This window comes from Stylophora pistillata, chromosome 10, assembly GCF_964205215.1.
Source record: "Stylophora pistillata chromosome 10, jaStyPist1.2, whole genome shotgun sequence".
Classification (NCBI taxonomy): domain Eukaryota; kingdom Metazoa; phylum Cnidaria; class Anthozoa; order Scleractinia; family Pocilloporidae; genus Stylophora; species Stylophora pistillata.
The window spans coordinates 1,332,150-1,352,158 of NC_142528.1; the positions used below are offsets into that span (position 1 = coordinate 1,332,150).

The window sequence follows — 20,009 nt, forward strand, 5'->3', positions numbered from 1 at the left end:
ATCTTTCGCTTAAAGAATACGAAGAGAATTCAATTCAACTGACGGCAAATAAATGTCATTGGAATCGACCACTAAGACACTATGGGTTTATACACTATGAGTTTATACAAAAGACAACATTGCACCAAAGACGGATTCCTAAATGGAACTTTACTTTGTTTCGAAAACTCTCCTATTTCTCGCGCAAATCGTGTTTCTTACAATGCTGAACGGGTGAGAAATTTATAAATTTCATTGGTACCAGGAATTAAGGCCATAAGGTAAAAAAAATGACAGAGACATTTTCCATTTTTGGTTCTTATTTCGCTATTCACCTTTTCTCTCAACAAAAGCGCCACAGATTTTGCTGGGGCATCTACTCGTTCCATTTTATGTCTGCTCATTCATGCCAAATTTTACACATGTTTAAAAACAGCATAAATTTGCGCAGTTCTACCTCTTAATTTTTCAAAACTCTGCTCAAGTCCTAGGGTTAGGGTTAGGGGTTAGAGCTGTTGCTCTAACTATCCACTGTTCTTAGTCAGCCTTAAGATAAAAGTTCGTTCGTTGATACCCAGACCTATCTATGATTTCCGTTTTTCAGGAATAATGCTGTGGGGATTTTTTTATTTTCTTGTCTGTGTTATGTTCCTCAACCTTGTGACCGCTGAGGATCAATGCAGGTCAGAAATTAATATTCGTGGCATGGCTCTCAGAGGTTTCATTTTCAATAAAATGGCGGTGGCAGCTCCTCATATCTGTGATATCTTATGTGAAAGGGAAATTACCTGCCAGAGCTATAATTTCAACAAAAAAGAACAGTTCTGTGAATTAAACAACCGCACAAAGGACGCAAGACCTGAGAATTTCCGTTCAGACCTAGCGTGGTTTTATATTCGCCGTTTGAACGGAGGAGATAAGTACTAAGCTAACCACCTTGTCGAATAATAATCATGGATATTTTTAACACAAGCAAAGATTACGATAATTTGTGTATGCAAACAATGTCAAACAGACGTTTTCTAGAAAGAGTATGCATGTGTATATAATTGGGATTCCAATAAAGATATTTTAATATTGAAATAGAAAAATATTTTGAACATAAGCTCGACGGCTGCTTACAGTCCGCCTTTTCCGATCTCTTATGGTATTATATAAAGAATATATAACTCTATAATTTTTCTAGAGAGAGACAAAGACAACTTTCGTGTGTGTGTAAAACGAGAAATTATTGGTTTATTTACCTTTTAAAGTGTTAGAAGAAGCTAATCTAGTAAAGCTTATGAGGGAGGGTACCTACCTATCCATGGGGGTAGGGGGACAGCTTAACCGAGCTTTTAAGCTTTGTCAATCGAAGGAGGACATACAAGTGAGTGGGATTCAAAACTCGTATTTTTGTGCAATTAGTTCTTATTCCCCTTTCGATGAACGCAATTTAACATACCTTATGTTTTCCAACATTTTTACCCATTCAGCTCCCTTGGGTTCGATTCCGGAGTTACCAGCACGTTCATGCCGTGAAATTAAAGCAAGCGAAGGGAAAGCCACCTGAAGCAACAAATACTGGCTGGATCCATCTAGCACTGGGAAGGCAGTTCTGGTTTACTGTGATATGTATTTGGAAGGTAAATCATAGTTAAGCCACTGCTTGCGTTGTCTATTATTTTTATAGTACTCTTGGTTGCTTCAATATATAAAAACTCGTGAATAATCATGCATTGCACAGTTTCCGCTCTATGTTTCCGTTTCACTGAGTAAAAAGCTTAAAGGCAAAAATACGCAGGAGTTTGACAATCTCAAACTGAACTAAATTTTGATAGAATTTGAAAAAAAAAGTTATTTTTCCTATATTGCTGGTAAACACGGTCTATTTTGCTGGGAGACAATTACTTCTTGTTTTATGGCAATGATTGTCAATTTAGTAGTGTGTAAGGCTATTTCTCTGCTTTATTAACATTTATGAAATCATGACTTCTTCCTTTCTCTTGAACTGACCAGATCAAGATGAATGCATCAGTGGAAACAATGCTTGTGACGGCAATGGATACTATACCAACACACCGTGGGCTCCTATCACTGTACTTGCAGAGAGGGATACATTGGCGATGGACACTCGTATTCAGGTACATCGCCATTAATTTAGACGATATTCTTGCGAGTATCGTGATAGCTTACGCGGTTTGCTAATGACTTATCATTGATTTGCTGACGGGAAATCAATGATAACTTGTATGCTACGCATGTTTTACATGCGTAGCATACAAGTTTAACACTTTCCAAGTTATTTTGCTTCTAAGTTTATTTTAAAAAATGTGAAAGGCTGAATTGAAAATTGATGAAATAATAATAAAGTATGCATGGGAGATGTGGAGGTGAACTACGGCCTCTCTTGAGTAGAAGAAAAAATTGAAATCTCTGACGAAGAGCTTGTTTCAAACGTGATTTTTTTCCCATTATGTGGGTTTTCAAACTCTCTTACTATCCAGTGTTGCAAGGGTATATAGTTTGCATTTGAACACACTATCAACAAACTGGTGTTGAGATGGAAGATAACTTCCAAGTAAGGATATTGTTTGGATTTAACCATGAAAGATTCCCATGACTAGCCCACAAAGAAATTTATGATAACCAATAAGAAGAGTTAAATTTTAGATCCTGGAGGTGAAAAAGTCAATTTGACCACTTCACACTGCTGGTCTTTGTGAGCTTAGTCAAATCTAGCAAAACATCGGGATTTGTTTGTAACTCCTTGACAAGTCTTGCAACCTCCCGCGTGTCTTTGTGACTGTAGATAAAGTTTTCAAAGCATGGCGATGTTTTTTTACTCCTGCCTTGGTCGGCATGCAAACCCGGATAGCAGATTTTTGACAAAAAAGCGTTAGAAAAAGTAAGAGGGAACGTTCAAATTTTTTTCGCACTCATTTAACCACTTGTAGAGAAATGTTGGTCAGGCTAATTTTAATTTTTTTTTTTTGGCATAATAGATAAATATAAAAGTACTTGTAGCACCAATGGTTAACCGAGGATCCAAAGGACGACTGACGGTTAAGCTTTCAGAAAACGTAAAGAGAAACTATACAAATACCTGTAAAATTAAATTTAATGTATATTTCCCCTTGGTTGGCTCTTTAGCCTTGTAAACTTGGGAGTTTGAATTACCATGAAATCCTTGAGGGCTTATACTGCTCAATTCGTAAATTAAAATCGTAAACGCAGAGTAATCTCAATACACAAACCATGTTAGCGAAGCTTCCAAAGAAGAAAAGATTCAAACAAACTTCAAGTTGCACAAGCGAGAATTTACCAAATGTCGTTTTTACGGTATGGTACTCGAGTACCTTGTGTGTCTGAACAGGTACATGTGGCGACCGCTGAATAAAAAGGTACAACTACGATCTAACATTACTAAGCATATTTCCTCACACTTTGATCGAAAATACAAACAACTTTTAGCGCGCTGAACGCTAAGAACGGCTGCATTGGGTTCTCCAACTCAACATACCAAGGGTCAAGAGCCATAACAATGACCCTTGACAACTTTATAAATAAAAAAGAATGAGGTGTATTTGAGCGCAGATTAAATTTCAGCTAGCTCAAATTGCCTGACTCGAGAAAATTATAACGGGCCATTTCTGGGAACATGCTCTTTGCATTCTACTGCTTCGTTCTCGCCGTTTTGGCTTCTCTGATACCTGCAGAAGGAAAAGTAAGATTTTCCTATAATTATGTCCTGGTTCAAGTCTGAGTACTATTTAAAAATTTATTATTATAGATTATTATTATCCTTATTAACATAACAAAGCCTTGAAATATTCACACAAACTTCCAGTGTTGCTAGGTATAACAAATTACTCCAATCAAGACAAATAGTTTTCTCCTTTGGATGGTATGAAATAACCTTCAAATTTTACAAAGTTGAAATGGTAAATTGGCCACCAGTAAATTGGCCACTTAAGGTGGCCAATTTACCATTTCAACTTTGTTGATATATCCAAATTATTTCGTAACCCCCACCGACGCAGCCCCAAACAGTTTCTTTCGAAACTATCAGCCTTTATTCAAATTTTACAGTACGTTCAACATTTGCCGAATTCATTTTACAACAAATTATTTGCGAGCAACAAGATGAAGAATATGGGAAACATGATTTTTGGAGAAGCCAAAAGAGAGTATGCTGTAGAATGATTAATCACGTCTCTACAACGCTGTCCATGCACGTTTTAAAATTCTCGATGCCACGTGATAGCGAAATTATCACTGGAGGTCCTTTGCATCGTCACTACAAACGAACTAACGTTTCGTGAAAAATTTTTAATTTTCAAACCCTGCCTGAAGAGAAAAATTATAGAGAAAAGAAAAAGCACCAATGCTTTTAACTTTGGGCTTAAAACGTGTTATTTCTATTAATACTTGACTGTTGGTAAAATCTGAGGACTTTGTGGATTGAAACTTTGCCTTTGGAGAAAAGAAACTAAGCTTGGAACACAATTTCACTTCACATACCTACATACATACATACATACATACATACATACATACATACATACATACATACATACATATATACATATATATATAAATCCATTCACTGTTACTTCCTAAAGAGCCGGAGCTTCTCAAGCTAAACAGGTGGTTTTCAAGAAATTTTTGTTAAAAAAATTTTATGCAATCCTGTTTGATTAAAACGGAGATTGTTCACCGTCGATTCGTTGAGTTCCTTGAGATGTTTTATTTTCAAAAATAATGCTGTCAGGGATATACGGGATATCCCAGGAACTATATAGAACCGAAAGGTCAATGAGGCTTTCAAACAAGTTTCTACCGTCTGAAGAATTTCTGTGTTACTTCAGGATTTTGTATGAAAGTTCTAAATGTTTAGTTGATGGTTTGGTCGTCTTTATTTTGCGGTCAAGTTTGGGTAGATAAGGAGAGCGTAGAAATATTTGTTAAAACGTTTTCAAGTAACTTATCGCCATACATTGCACCCCTACAGAGATAACTAAACCAGAATAGAAAAACACATAAAGGACAACTTTCCCTAAAATTCAAATTGAAGGCCATCAATATGCATGAAGTATAATCGAATTTCACCAACCAATTACATCCCAGAGAAACTTATTCATTTGTGGCAACCACTGAGAACCTTATAATTAAACAGAGAAGGTTGTGTATTTCAACGCATATTAAACCTCAGCTCTCTCAATTTGTCTGATATCTCGCCGGCATAAGGTTGAAAAACTCGCCGTAATTGTTCGCCGGAAGTACAGCGGGCATTTTCTAGGAAACATGCTCTTTGTATTCTACTGCTTCGTTCTCGCTGTTTTGGCTTCCTTAATACTAGAAGGACAAGGTGAGATTTTCCTACAGTTGGGTCCTAACTCATGTCTGAATACTTTTTAAAAGTTTACGAAGTCATTATGTTACATTTTTATTATCCTTATTAGCATAACTAAGTCTTGAAATATTCACACAGGCTTCTTCAAGAAGTATTAAAGACATGAAAGTTATTTCAAGTAAATGGTTTTGGTCCTGGACAAGCACAATATATACAACCTACGCATTTCATAAGAAGTTCAGAATAAAAATTTAAGGGAATATGGTTTTTGGATCAGCCAAAAGGGAAAGTTTAACTCAGAATAATTAAACACGTCTCTGCAATGCTGTCCATAAAAGTTCTCGACTTTTCGATGCCTCACGATGGATAAGTGACCACTGGCAGATCTTCGAATTTTAAAACAAATGGGAATTCAATTTAAAACTCAACTAAAATGGTTCGACTGAATCAAATGAAAACTTGACACAGAAGCGAAACTTTTCAAGCCATGTAACATAGTCTTACAAATAACATGGAAAAATTGAAGAGAAAAGAAAAAGCAGCCGAGCTTTTAAACGGCCGTTAGGCTTAACATTTTATTTGTGGTAAAACTCGGCTATTTGACGAATCTTACCTTCTTAAATACATCCATTCGTTGTTACTTCCTAAAAAGAACTTTTCAAGCTTAACAGTTGGTTTCACGAAAAAAAAAAAATTAAACAAACTATACGTATGATGCACGATCCTCGCAGTAGATAGCGCTATTTATGCAATAGCGAAAATCAGACCTGAAAAAAAATCAGGCCTGTACGGGACTCGAACCACTGACCTCTACGATGCTAGTGGAGCGCTCTACCAATTGAGCTAACAAGCCAACTGGGAGCAGGCCGTTAAGTTGATTCGTAATAAACCCGTGAAAGTGATAAATCAGATACAATGAAATATATGAAGTTCATATATTTTTTATTTTTTTTTTAAATTTTTTTCTTTTTTTTACTTTAACTCGGTGGCGCAGTCTTTTTTTCGTCAAATAAAGGTTTCACTGTGAACTGTGGACGGGTTTTGAAAACCTAGCGATAGTAAATATACGAGTTATTTCATAAAACAATGAATGTCCGGCTGCATCAGTATTGCGAAATAAGAAAAAAAATATATATATATGAACTTCATATATTTCATTGTATCTGATTAAACAAACTCTTATGCAGTCCTGTTTTATCAAAACGGAGATTGTTGGCCGTCGATTCATGGAGTTCCTTAAGATTTATTATTTTTAAAACAATGCAGTCAGGTTAAAAAGTTCTTCAAGCGCGAGAACAAAGATGGCAAACACGACATTGCTTTGTACGATTTGACACGAATCTCAAGACAGACCGTTTTGAGACTGTGTGCCATCAAAGCAACTTTAACTCAGTAGCGCAGTCTTTTTTTCGTCAAATAAAGGTTTCACTGTGAACTGTGGACGGGTTTTGAAAACCTAGCGATAATAAATATCTGAGTTATTTCATAAAACAATGAATGTCCGGCTGCATCAGTATTGCGAAATAAGATCAGAAATTTATGAACGGTGATGTCAGTACATTTTCCTCACTGTTCTCAAAAACGATATAAACGTTATTTAACTTTGATGTAAATAAAGATGCTAGATAGCATTTTTTGAATACAGGAAAAGATTCTACAAAGGATAGATTTTTGAAAAGGATTCATCATTAATTGATGTAGACATCCTGTTTTGACTGACAGGAGAATTACAGCACGAGGTTTTCTATTTTCCTGCATAGTTTTTCAAGTTTTGCTATCAATTGCTATTTCGAAATCGGACTCTGAAAAGCAGTCGCATGTTTCCTTTTGTCGTATTTCCACTTCACTCGACCAAAATGTGACTTTTCAGGATTTGTTGTTCCTGTATACTCAATTACGCTGTTACTGGTTTCGTTATAAACCTTGAAATTAATTGCTTTCACTAACTCCTTTATTTCCTTTATCTTTTTCTCTTCTTCTTCTTCTTTTTCCTCTAAACGAAACAACCTACTGCACCTTCTTATATAGTTCCCCACAATCTTTCTAGAAGATTCTACAGATTTACAACACGACTATTTTTAGTAATATTACATCATAGAATTTTCCAGAATTTACGGTAAACAACTCGAGTTTCCATAAATAGACGTCACTTACTCATGCCGGAACTACTAGAACTTTCCTAAAGGACTAAACAAGAATATTCTGGAAATCACAGGATAATCGATAAACGTGCCAAATAACATGTCTTCTGTCCAGTTACAATGTGCATGCTCGAGCATACATTTCAGCGTTTTGCCTCCTGGTGATTCACACAGTGGAAGAAAACTTTTGTTACATTTTCAGAGATAAAAAACCAGCACCTGCATAATACGCAGTATAGTTCAAATCTGAAGTCACGCTACACAACAACAATCGCTTTTCATGAAATGAGTTTTGAGCTGAGACCAAACAATAAGTTCCTCGAAAACGTAACCTTTTTTAACGAACTAAACAAGCTCGGACGAGACGACCGTTATTGCGTACGTGATAAACACGAATAATAATAATAATAATAATATAATATAAATAATAACAATAATAATAACGGTTTATTCACAGTATATCCACATAAAAAGGTGTGGCTCTTCATCTGTGAAGGCCTACGATACCGTTATTACGTACGTGATAAACAGGAATAATAATAATAATAATAATAATAATAATAACAATAATAATAACGGTTTTATTCACAGTATATCCACATAAAAAGGTGTGGCTCTTCATCTGTGAAGGCCTACGATAGTAATATTTAATATTAAAACTAATTTATAATGACTAACTAAATTGTAATTAAAAACTATACAAAAACTATATGTAGAATATATTGGTTGGTGGTGGTGGTTGTTTCTATATCTTTACAAGTAAGACAAAGCGCGCGCCTTCAAGAACGCCTTGCAGAGCCTGCAGTATTCTTTAAAATCTGTGCAATTCCTTATATTTGCTGGAAATTCGTTAAAAATCATGGCTGCTGAATGCTGAAAGGTGCCTTGTACAAATGGAACATAAAGCCTTGGAGCAACACTGGAACGGAGATGCCTAAAGGGTTTTACGCCTTGCAAATTTCAATGGGAGGGCCAGTTATCAGAATATAGTGCTTTAAAAATAGTCTTTAGTAGCGAGTAGTCCCTTAGCTCCAGGATAGGTAGCCAGCCAAGATCCAAAATGGTAGGTAAACTGTTTACATATTTACAAGTGATGAAACTAGCCATAGCGAACCGCTGGAGCCTTTGTAGTCTAGCTGAGAGGAACTTTGGTAGTGGATAAAAAACAATGTCACAGTAGCTTATTTTAGACAGAATTAATGTTTCTACCGAATGTTTCCGTAGTTTAAAATTAGTAAAGTTCCTTATTTCTCTTAAGGTTCTCAGAGTCGCATAACAAGATTTAAGAATAGAATTGATATGAAATTCCCACTTAAGATTTGAGGCAATGTGTACTCCCAGGAGTTTTATAAAATTAATACGTTCCAGTACTTTACCGGAGATTTCTAATCCCAACTCCAGATTTCCGAGAGAATGTACATGAGCTATCTGTGGAGTTGAGATAAGAATGGCCTTGGTTTTCTTAGAATTCAGGGCCAGGTTTGAATCATTTAACCAGGCGCCGAGGCCTGCCAGGGTTGCATTCATGCTTTCCGCTTGAGATGTGATCTGCGGTGTAGAACAGCTAGAGTATAATGTTGTATCGTCGCCATATTGGAAACTTTTGATTGTAGGTGGAAGAATATCTTGAAGATCCGCGACGTAGAGATATTACAACATCGGTCCAAGGATTGAGCCTTGGGGGATTCCAAATTCGGAGAGCACGGGTGACGATTTGTGATCATCAATTTGAACGTAATGTCTCCTGCCGCATAGGTAATTAGCCAGCCATTCGAGGACATACTTTGAAAAACCGAGGTGATGCAACTTGGTTATCGCCGTTTTAAAACAAACGGTATCAAATGCTTTCGAAAAGTCTGCTAGTACCATAAGAGTTACCTCTTTCCTATTCATGGCACTCAATAGGTCGTCCCTTATACCTAAGAGTACCATAGAGGTCGAATGCCCCTTACGAAAGCTCGAGATGGTGTCTCTAAGAAGAGATTCTCTAGTGCAGAAATCAGTCATTTGGGAAGCAAGAAGCTTCTCAAATATCTTAGAAAGTACGGGAAGAATCGACACTGGACGCAAGTGATCTCCCGAGACAGGTGTGTCAACTTTTGAAATTGGGCTGATACGCGCGAGTTTCCAGGCATGCGGGAAGAACAACTTTGAAATACAGTTATTGATGATATTTGTGAGTGGGCCGGCCAAGCATCCAGCTTTACAAACCGGGCAGGCAATTGGTCGGGTCCAGTCGAACAGTCACTGCGCAGTTGCTTAAGGGTTCGCAGAACTTCCTTTTGTGTAACACTTTCCAGGTGGAAGGCGCCCTCTTTAACCGTAAGATCGCGGATGAACTGGAAGAGTTCATCTTGGTTGGTCGATTCAACATCAAGCGTTCTCCTTGCGGTCGTAGCAAAATGAAGATTAAGCTTGTCTGGGTCGAACCTTAAAGGCTGTCGACAGGGGTGGAGTACGCAGTGAACCATGCGCCAGACTTCCTTAGACTTGTTGGACAGCAAAGCCTTTTCCATAAACGCTTTACGAGCTTTGCGTACAGCGCTCTTTATTTCATTTCGCGCTTCCCGGAAAGCAGACCAAGAAGATTCTGAATTTGACTGATGCGCTTCTCGCCTCAGTTTGTCTCTTTGTGACTGGAGGTTAAGTATTGTTTCGTTATCCACCCACTGGGCGGGAGGACGTGTCACACGGCACCTTCTGAGGGGTGCGTGCCTTTCAAGGCAGTCGTTAAACAAGGTGTTGAGAGTCTCTAATTGATCGTCAGGGTCATCAGTTGATGTTATTACCAAAAATTGTAGTGCGGAGAAATCCTCTAAAAAAGCTGTCTCATTTAAGTTCTTCAGGTTTCTGATGTACTTATATCTTGGCTGATAACGAGCTACGCTGACGTTTACACACGCGAAGGGGCCATCGTGGTCACTCACAATACTTCACGGTATCACACCATGAGATGTTATTTTGGATGGATCATTGATAATAATGTGATCCAGTAAGGTTCGTGATGTTCTTGTTGTTCTTGTAGGTTTGTCAATGATTTGCTTGACATTAAGGGTGTCAAGTAGGGAAATATATCGCCGCGTTGGGGCGTCCGGTATGCCCAATAGGTCGAAATTCAAGTCGCCTGTAAGAAGGAGAAGACCATCCCACTGCGCAATAATGCAACCGATGAGATCTTCGAACTTTTCCAGCCATGCCGAAGGTCTGTGCATGGCTTCTGACCGATAAAAACTCCCCAGCAAAAGATTTCTGCGCTTGTTCTTTCCTTGAATTTCCAGCCAGAGGTGTTCCATGTCAGGTTGGGTGTTCTCGATGTCCTTTCGTCGCTTGTATTTGATATTGTCTCGAATATAAGCCCCCACCCCACCGCCCTTGACATTGTCCCGATTCCGAAATTCCTTTGAGAAACCAGGGAGTGAGACATATTCTAGTAGATCCTTATTGTTCTTCATCCAGGTCTCACTTTGAGTTATGATATCAAGGGGGTATTTGTTGACTGTCAAAGCGAATTCATTAAATGTCGAAAGCATACTTTGCGTGTTCAAGTGCATCAACTTCAGCGAGCTGGATTTATCGATCAATGTCTCTAATATCACATCATTAGCTTGCATTTCGAAAAAAGGCCTCAGATGGGCCTGATTGGTCTAGATCATATTGACCATGGAAAGGCAGCATTGATAGCGCACAGTTACAACAGATCCACTTTCCGGGAAAGTTTACCTTCACATGGTTAAAACTTGTTACACCAGCACGACGAAGATGAATTAAGTCAAAGCATTTTTCACATTCCAGGCGTCTATGATTTCTCTGTACAGTTTTCTCGCAAACTGGACACTTTGGCATCGAAGATGATTTTGGTTTTGGTTTCGTGGATGTTAATGTAGGTCCCGGTTGTGGATGGACCTCGCCACAAGCCATTAACAGCTGGCAAGTCGCCGTACTATTAGAGTAATACGGAATCCTGGACTTTCCGTACTTTGTCTTTGTGTTATCAATGTAGCGCGACGAACTATGATGACAGTCGACCGACAACAAGAACGACAACTGCTCGCGAGGGAATTTGATTTGACTTCCAAGACAGCTTTGCGTGAGGCATGCATGCGGATATTCCACGATGGACGATTTATCCGAATGCGAGACAATAGCCCGCGACCGAGAAGGCATTTTAAAAAATGCAAAAGCAGACGGTTGAGTGACTTCGGCTTCCACACTGATCGGTCTGGTCTTTGGCGAAAGACCACCTGAAACAACGTAGAATCTTGTTTTCTCCAATCAATTTTGTGCCTCAGTTACCATTAGGCACGATAGCAAGATACTAATGCCTGAATAAAAGGCCATGAGCAACCATAGATGATAAAATTCGCGTAAAATGTCGGAGCTCCAACAAGCATGTCTGACGTAATTAAATAATTAAGTTATGCACTCTACATACCAACACGAGTAGTTTATAGACTTCGGTGTGGATAAGGTGATCGATCACAATGGCTGATCGCATCAAAAAGAAGTTAAAATTTGGTATGATCGTTCAGAAACCACCTCCCGGTTAGCTCAATTGGTTAGAGCGCTGGACTGTTGTGCGGGAGGTCGAGGTCGATGGTTCGAGCTCCGGCCGGACCAACACTCAAGGTCTTAAAATAACTGAGGAGAACTGCCTTTCTATAATATCAAGAAATGGATGGACATTCTGGTCTTCTCGGATAACGACGAATGAACCGTAGATCCCGTCTCCTGCATCTATTAATTAGTTAATTTGGTTAGGAAGGGGACGTTAAAGAACCCACTCACGAAATTCCTTTGATGTGGTCTGGCTTGTTTATTGGGAATTGGGGGGGGAGGGGGCATCTTCAAATAAGTTTCCTTAGGTTGTTTGTAAACTGCTGATGCAGTGCGGCCAAAGTCCCCCGAAAAGTGTTGTGATGCGTATTTGATCATATCCACATGTTAATTTGCGCAATATAAGTATGAAATTATTGTAATATAAATAAAAATAACTCGACTGGTGTTTAACGTAAGGCCAAAAGCCAAACAAAAGCCAAACCAAACGAGTCATACAGCACTAACACTGCTGTACAGTCCCAATTTAAGTAGAAGTGCTTGTCACATTGCAGCTTTCTAACTTAACACAATTTTTCTCTAGGTAATTGCCGCAATTTGAAGTTTACCAGTTTTCCTAAACCTGACTACCGACTGGAGAATCACACGGTTCGAACCGTTGACGTGGTTGACGAGGATATCTGCATGCTACAATGCTACCTGGAACCTAACTGCGTCAGTTATAATTTTCATAAGATAAAACAATTGCAAGCGTCTGAAAAACACAAGTGTGAACTGAATAATGCAACAATTAAACACGATCGAGACCTAGTGAAAAACAAAAGTTATGTTTACCGCGGAGCTGAGGTGAGGATTAATTCTAAGAGCTAGAAGTAATACTCTCGTCCTTGTCCAGGAAAGCTTTGTATTTATTTGTATTTGTATTTATATATTACTCCACTCCACGTAGTAGTACGTTAAGTTACATAATGACAAGGTAATAACCAATAGGCAATTCTAATTCTGTACCACGGGAAAGCTTTGATACGAGACCAAAGGATTCACCCACCTCTCCTTTCCTTTAAAATTCCCTGCTTGCGACGGAAATAAATGAACAGACGCGAGGAACCTGTCATGCCTGCCGAAATACCATTTTAAGTTTTCTCTTCCTTTTCTCCTTAAGAATGCTTGCGTGGAAAATCCCTGCAAGAATAACGCAACATGCCAAGCTGGGTTTACAGACAGAGATTATCAGTGTTTGTGAGTTGATGGATCTGGATTTGAAGGCCATGATTGTGATGAGGGTAAGGAATCTCATACTTTTATTAGGGCAGAAACATTGAATATAAGTGACGAGTTCCACACTCTCCTCCCCAAGTTGAAATTCGTTTCGGTGATTGGGCAGACTTATTTGAGAGGGATGAGTGTCAAACAATCGCTAGAACCTCAACAGTTTTAATAGTCACAGAATATCATAGCTGAGAGCTTTTGTCTTTTAAGGTTTACGGTGAAAATGATCACGGATAGCATAAGCTATCTGATTAAGAAAAGGGCCACTGGATGCGGGTTCATGACCTTTTTTCCCACATGCTCTCGATACATTTTTTCCTTGTGTCTCCTGTCAACATCTAGGCCACTTGTAGTTTCTCAGTTTCTTTTTATTGAAGTAAATTTCAATGAAACTGAGTACGAATTTTTACGCCAAAATTCAGACATGACCCCATTATTAAGAAAAGGCATAACGTAATGAAAAGCTTTTTAAATCTTCTAAAAGGAGCCAAATATCTATGATGTTCATCACTTTCTTCTTCCAGATATAGACGAGTGTTTGACTGGTAAACATGGCTGTGGAGGTAATGCGACATGCAATAACATAATAGGATCGTACAGGTGCAGATGTAAGGAAGGATACTATCGAAATAATATAAACTGTACTACAATGAATATATGAAGTTCATATATTTTGAACTGCGGTATTAAATACGTATGATGCACGATCCTGCGAAGGATCGTGCATCATACATAAACTGTACTGGTAAGTATTCTAAGCATGAAAGCCAAAACACTTCAGCCAGCACAATTAAAAAAAACCTTGGTATACCAATGATAGTTATTTTGTTGTCTCAGACACACATGAGTGTTTGAATGGAACAAACGGATGTGATATAAATACTGAGTGTAAAAATACCCTGGGATCTTACAACTGCGCGTGTAAAGATGGATTTCAAGGAAATGGAACTAACTGCACAGGTAACATGTCATCTCATTTTCTCTCCATTAGAAGCAGAAATAACACAACTGAATTTGAATGCTCTTCTTTTTCTTGTTCCAGACATAGATGAGTGTGCTGACAGAACGCACGACTGTGATGTGAATGCTGAGTGTAACAATACACTGGGATCTTACAACTGCACGTGTAAAGATGGATTTCAAGGAAATGGGACTAACTGCACAGGTAACATGTCATCTCATTTTCTCTCCATCAGAAGCAGAAATAACACAACTGAATTTGTATGCTCTAGCTTCTCTTGTTCTAGATGGATTTAAAGGAAATGGAACTAACTGCGCGGGTGACTTGTTGTAAGATATAATGTGGTCTGTTTTTATGATAATACCTATGTTATTACACAATAATAAACTTTCTTTTGTTGATGCAGATAACGATGAATGTTCTGACAGAACACACAGCTGTGATATGAATGCTGAGTGTGACAATACCCTGGGGTCTCACAAGTGCACGTGTAAAGATGGATTTTATGGAAATGGAACTAACTGCACGGGTAACTAGTCCCCACACTTTCTGTGGTGACTTTCATCAAAAGTAGATTCTGAAGTAATATAACTGATCTAGATGGTCCTCATTTTTTTGTTCTAGACATAGACGAGTGTGCCGACAGAATACACCCATGTGATGTGTATGCTGAGTGTAACAATACCTTGGGATCTTACAACTGCACGTGTGAAGATGGATTTCATGGAAATGGAACTAATTGCTCAGGTGATTTAATAACTATTAATGTAACATTTTGAGACTCCGTCTTTTATCTTTATTATCTGAGGGTACTAAAAAAAGGGTCTCATATACATGATATGCCCGCTTTTTTGTGTTCAAGACTCCAAAGAATGTACTGAAGGAACTCACGGCTGTGATGTGAATGCTGAGTGTAACAACACCCTGGGATCTTACAAGTGCACGTGTAAAGATGGATTCAAAGGAAATGGGACTAAATGCACAGGTAACGAGATGCAACATATCAAGCTGTCTCTCTTTTTTTCTTGAAGAAAAATTGTAACAAAACCAAAAAAATACAAGAACTGGTTTAAATGGCTTTATTTTTCTTACTCTAGAGCTAGAAATGAAGTTCAGTGACACATCCGGCTGCGCCTCGAGTTCCACCTTTTTGTTCTTATTACATTTTGATGTCGTCTCTGATCTTTCTATCGAACAGACGCAGGGCAATGTGGAATCAATTTGTTACTAGATACATATGAGTATACTGTGAATAGGGAATAAAAATGGCTTTTATTCAGAGAAGGAAGCGGAAGCAGTCTGGGAAGCATTGTTATTCTTCCAGGATTCAAGAAGTCTTAGGCAGGCGGTTTAACTTCGTATAATTTTCAGGGGCTTTTCTTCTTTATCTAATTTCCCTTAATTTGCAGGAATAATTTTTCAAGCATGGCAGTTGGCGATATTGGCAATATAATTTGACAATTCATCGCAAGTATGATAAATTTCATAATATTGCGTGTTTGTTACGCAGGATTCACAGCTGTGTTTACAACCCTTGGTGCAAGTGGACATCACGGTCCAGACTCAATCGGTAGTCACTACACGGGTCAGTACCATGACAGACAAGTTACATTGTCCAGCGGTATTCAACTGTGGACTGTGCCACACACTGGTCAATACAGAATTGAAGCAATAGGAGCCTCAGGGGGGTACGGCGAGGACAGTGTCATCAAGAACGGAGGAAGAGGGGCAAGGATGATTGGAAACTTTATTTTGAAAAAAAGTGAGATCATTCGTTTACTTGTTGGTCAAAAAGGAGGTGCATCGAAGTCGTCCAGCAATTCAAATGCCGGAGGTGGTGGAGGTACATTTGTGGCGAGAGGAAACAACACGCCTTTGATCATAGCTGGAGGTGGAGGGGGAATTAAAAGAATGACAGAACAACATCCAGGATGTGATGCGTCCATAAACACAACAGGGAATGCAGGATACAACTCGCCACTGGGGTCAGGAGGAAGCAGTGGAGATGGGGGAGAAACCAGTGGTCAACTTCACGGTAAGCTGAAAAAGGAGAAAAATTCCATCAGTATGTTCAATTCACCACACAATAAGACGAAAATAAGATTAATCAAAACCTTATTTATTTAATTTATTAACTCTACATTTGAAGTTTTTCCTTTTCTCCACAATATCTGAAGTTCAATTGAGTTTCGCTTGTTCGCTTTTTAAAAATTCTACAAGGATGTTTATACACAGTTGACAAGGGTTTCTATCGGCTAATTGAGGATTTAAACTAAACAGCTGCAATAAACCGAGTATAACGCAAAATTGTAGTGCTGACTTGTTGTCAAATTTTATTAACATCCAAACATAAAGAAATAAACTTAAACAAAATATTACGAATCGCTACGGAAGAGTCAATAATTACTAGGTGTTTTATATGGGAGATCACTGATTAGGTTTTTATCATAGTAGGTGGTGGAGGTGGCGGCTTCTTTAGTAATGGAAAGACTGCAAACTGTGGAGGGGGACAAGGTGGGAAAGGAGGTAAAGGATATCTCCAGGGAGGAGAGGGCGGAGCGCATCAGGGTGGATTCGGAGGTGGCGGTGGTTTTTGTGCAAGGAAGAACGGAGCTGGTGGTGGTGGTGGTTACTCTGGGGGAGATGGAGGTAGGAGTAACGCTAAATCTTGTGGGGAGGGAGGAGGATCTTTTAACAATGGGACAAATCAGCAAAATGAATGTTGTTATAACAGCAATGAACATGGTCGAGTGGTTGTCACATTTCTTCAGTGAAATGCACATTGTAGCAAGTTCCTCAAAGTGAAGTGGATATTCTGTTTTAAAGGCTGATTGTTGTTAGTTTTCAAACACACTAAAGATTTGACTTTGATTTGAACTACTTTTTGTTAAGGGATTTAAGGTGTACACTAACCAGCTCAACCCTTAGATTTTAAAGTCGTTTGCAAGTTTAGATCCAAGTTTAGATCTACAAACAGTATCTGCTGGAATAGGTCCTTTTTTGTGAATATTTTTACCTTAAGGAATTTATCTTCTACAAAACCTGTAAAACTTTTTCCTTCTCTGAGGTTCAGTGGAAACAAATAATGCTTTTTGTGAGCATTTTTAAAACTTTCACCTGTTTATCAAGGTCTAGAGTGCCTGATCTATCAATAAAAATAATTTTGTAGCGACGGACAAAGTCTCCAAGATCAACTTAAGAGCTCGTCACACTTTACATCTAAAGCAGCGAAGAGTCCGGAAAATTAGGAGAGGGAGTCACTGATATGTACGAGGTGGGCATCTACAAAACAATATCCATGTCTTTAAATGCCAAAAACTGTTTGGCTCCGGACTAGCCGAGCTTGCTAAATGATAATAGTTAACGTTGAGTCAGTGATTAAGAGAGCTTTCAGTGTGACCACAGTACGGGCTCACATGGAGAGGATCAGACTTGTTCAATATTTGTCGCCAAAACTATGAGGCTATTGACTGTGGGATCCGAGCCTATCTTCATTTGTTTTATTCAGTTTATCTTTATGAGCATTTTTATTCTGAAATAAAAAATACAAGAGCAACTGTTCAAGGCAAGGTTAATAAATGAATGCGTTATGATCCAGCCGCTTTTTGAAAAAAAATGCGCTTTTTTTTTTAACAATATCCATGTCTTTAAATGCCAAAAACTGTTCGGCTACTGACTAGCCGAGCTTGCTAAATGATGATAGTTAAGGTTGAGTTAGAGATTAAAAGAGCTTTCAGTCTGACCACAGTACGGGCTCACAGGGCGGTTGTTCAATGTTTGTTGCCAAAAGTATGAAGCTATTGACTGTGGGATCCGAGCTTATCTTCATTTTTTTTATTCAGTTTATCTTAAAAAATACAAGAGTAACTGTTCAAGGCAAGGTTAATAAATGAATGCGTTATGATCCCGCCGCTTTTTTGTCATTCTGGAAAGTTTTCTGATGGTGAGCCACGAATTACTTTAGCTAATAGGTTAGCTTAATTCAAATACAGTTGCCAAAAATCTTTAGACTTAGGCTAGAAATTTCATCAAATGGTTATTGGTCATTAAATAAATACAAGGAACTACGACAAGTCTGTACAAAGAAACTGATGTTAAGTCAGTTCTTTCGTTTTTTCCGTTTTTTCAGTCTTTTAAATATAGAAAATTCAAGAACGTTTTTCAGCTTACTGTCAGCCTTGTCATGCAGGCTCTATGTTTTTCTTTTTTTTGAGAGCGGCTACATTTGCCAAGGTGATGGCATCTTTAAGTTTAAGCAAAATTTTATTGTTAGTTTACCGTCAACATCCAGAGTAACTTTTTCAGTAAGCTCTTATGTTGATTCTTGTTAGGTTGAGGAAAACGCGGTAATTAACATGTATGTAAGTCGAAATGAGATGTAGGCCACAAGCAATCAGAAATGTGTTTGTTGCGAATTAATTGTTTCTAGGAATTACAAAGTTGCCTTGATTGATCTAGTTGCCTTGATTGATTCGTCAATAAATAAAAGTTTCAAACTACGGTTTGATAAAAAATCAATATATTGATTCATAGAGATCAGTTAGTGCACCTCTTTGTTTTTCATTTGACTTAAGTTATTAAAATTTCACAACTTGAAAGCTACGTTTCTTCAGGAAAGGACGAGGAATTGTGTTTTATCGTAAATACGAGATTCTACAATAAAAAGGACTACCGTTTTAACTTGGTTTCTTTGTCTCATGCATTCTTCTCCTGCTCCCATCTCTCGACCTTATCAACTTTGTACTGTTTTACAGTTAAAGCTTAATAAGGGGTACACTAGAAGCCACCTGTACTGCATGCGTAGTCTGTTGGGAGTGTTCAAACAGTGCAATGTTCTGCAGGCAACTCTTGTACGTGGGACCAGCGATGATCTGATCGGCCCAAAATAACGAATATGAAATATAAACATAGAATTAATTCCCACTGCACCTGGAGAAGGCTGGTTTGGCCAGCCGAAACATAGTGCTCCGTCTTAAAATTTACTTATCTACGTTGTATCGGTCTTGCCTCTATATTTATATTTCAAACAGTGCGCATGCGCGGGAGGCTTAATTTCGACCAAATTGCAGCTGGTTTGCGTGCGTTGTAGTGGTTTTAGTCCACATGTCTCAAAACATGAATGACCTACTAAACATTCGCGGCAGGACACGGCATAGAATCTTTCGTCCCATTTCTTGCCAGTATGCAGCTTACTGTGCGAGACAAAATAAGATGGGTCTAAAATTTTGAATTATCTTTCAAGACACAAATAATCCGTTGAATACCAACTTCAGGTAAGCAGTCCAAGTTTCTCTGTGTTCGTATCATGAAAACATGCTGTATTTTAGAAATTCATGTAGCTGAGCATCAATTACGAAAAATACGTTGACAATTTTTGACTCTAAAAATTTCTGTCCCGACTATGACATGAAATTTAGGTCTCTTTCAAGTAAGTGAGGGACATTAGAGAAGCGAAGTCGCAAACTTTAATGACTGAATTTGTAGATTCCGTGGAAGTACTGCTGGAAATATTTATGTTATGCCTCGTGCAATTTTTGAGAACTTTTCTAGAAGGAGTAAGAAGTAAATTTGAAATGATGAGCATACAGCCCCGGGGAAAAATTGGGACAAAAAATTTCTAGATCAAGAGACTCGGTCGAACTGAACATGAATAACTGAATTACTATGATATTGGAATTATGACTTTACCAAACAAACTTTAACTAAACGGCAAAAGTTATCTGTGGACCTTTTGTTGATCGTCCTGATGGTTGAGTATGTCCTGACGTTT

The 20,009-nt window shown here is 38.3% G+C and overlaps 1 protein-coding gene and 2 pseudogenes across 1 annotated transcript; 1 reads left to right on the forward strand and 2 right to left on the reverse strand.

The window, feature by feature from the left end:
- Positions 1 to 20,009, reverse strand: part of LOC148721247 (QRFP-like peptide receptor) — a 68,773-nt pseudogene that overhangs the window by 12,002 nt on the left and 36,762 nt on the right.
- On the forward strand, positions 5,197 to 18,919 carry LOC111319811 (uncharacterized). The gene is made up of 9 exons (XM_088735889.1): positions 5,197 to 5,329; positions 12,593 to 12,855; positions 13,172 to 13,292; positions 13,803 to 14,443; positions 14,646 to 14,768; positions 14,864 to 14,986; positions 15,102 to 15,224; positions 15,750 to 16,274; positions 16,694 to 18,919. Exons 4-9 carry the CDS (start codon positions 14,206 to 14,208, stop codon positions 17,011 to 17,013), a joined length of 1,452 nt encoding a protein of 483 aa, XP_088592015.1. The 5' UTR covers positions 5,197 to 5,329; positions 12,593 to 12,855; positions 13,172 to 13,292; positions 13,803 to 14,205; the 3' UTR covers positions 17,014 to 18,919.
- On the reverse strand, positions 8,209 to 9,114 carry LOC148721248 (uncharacterized; annotated as a pseudogene).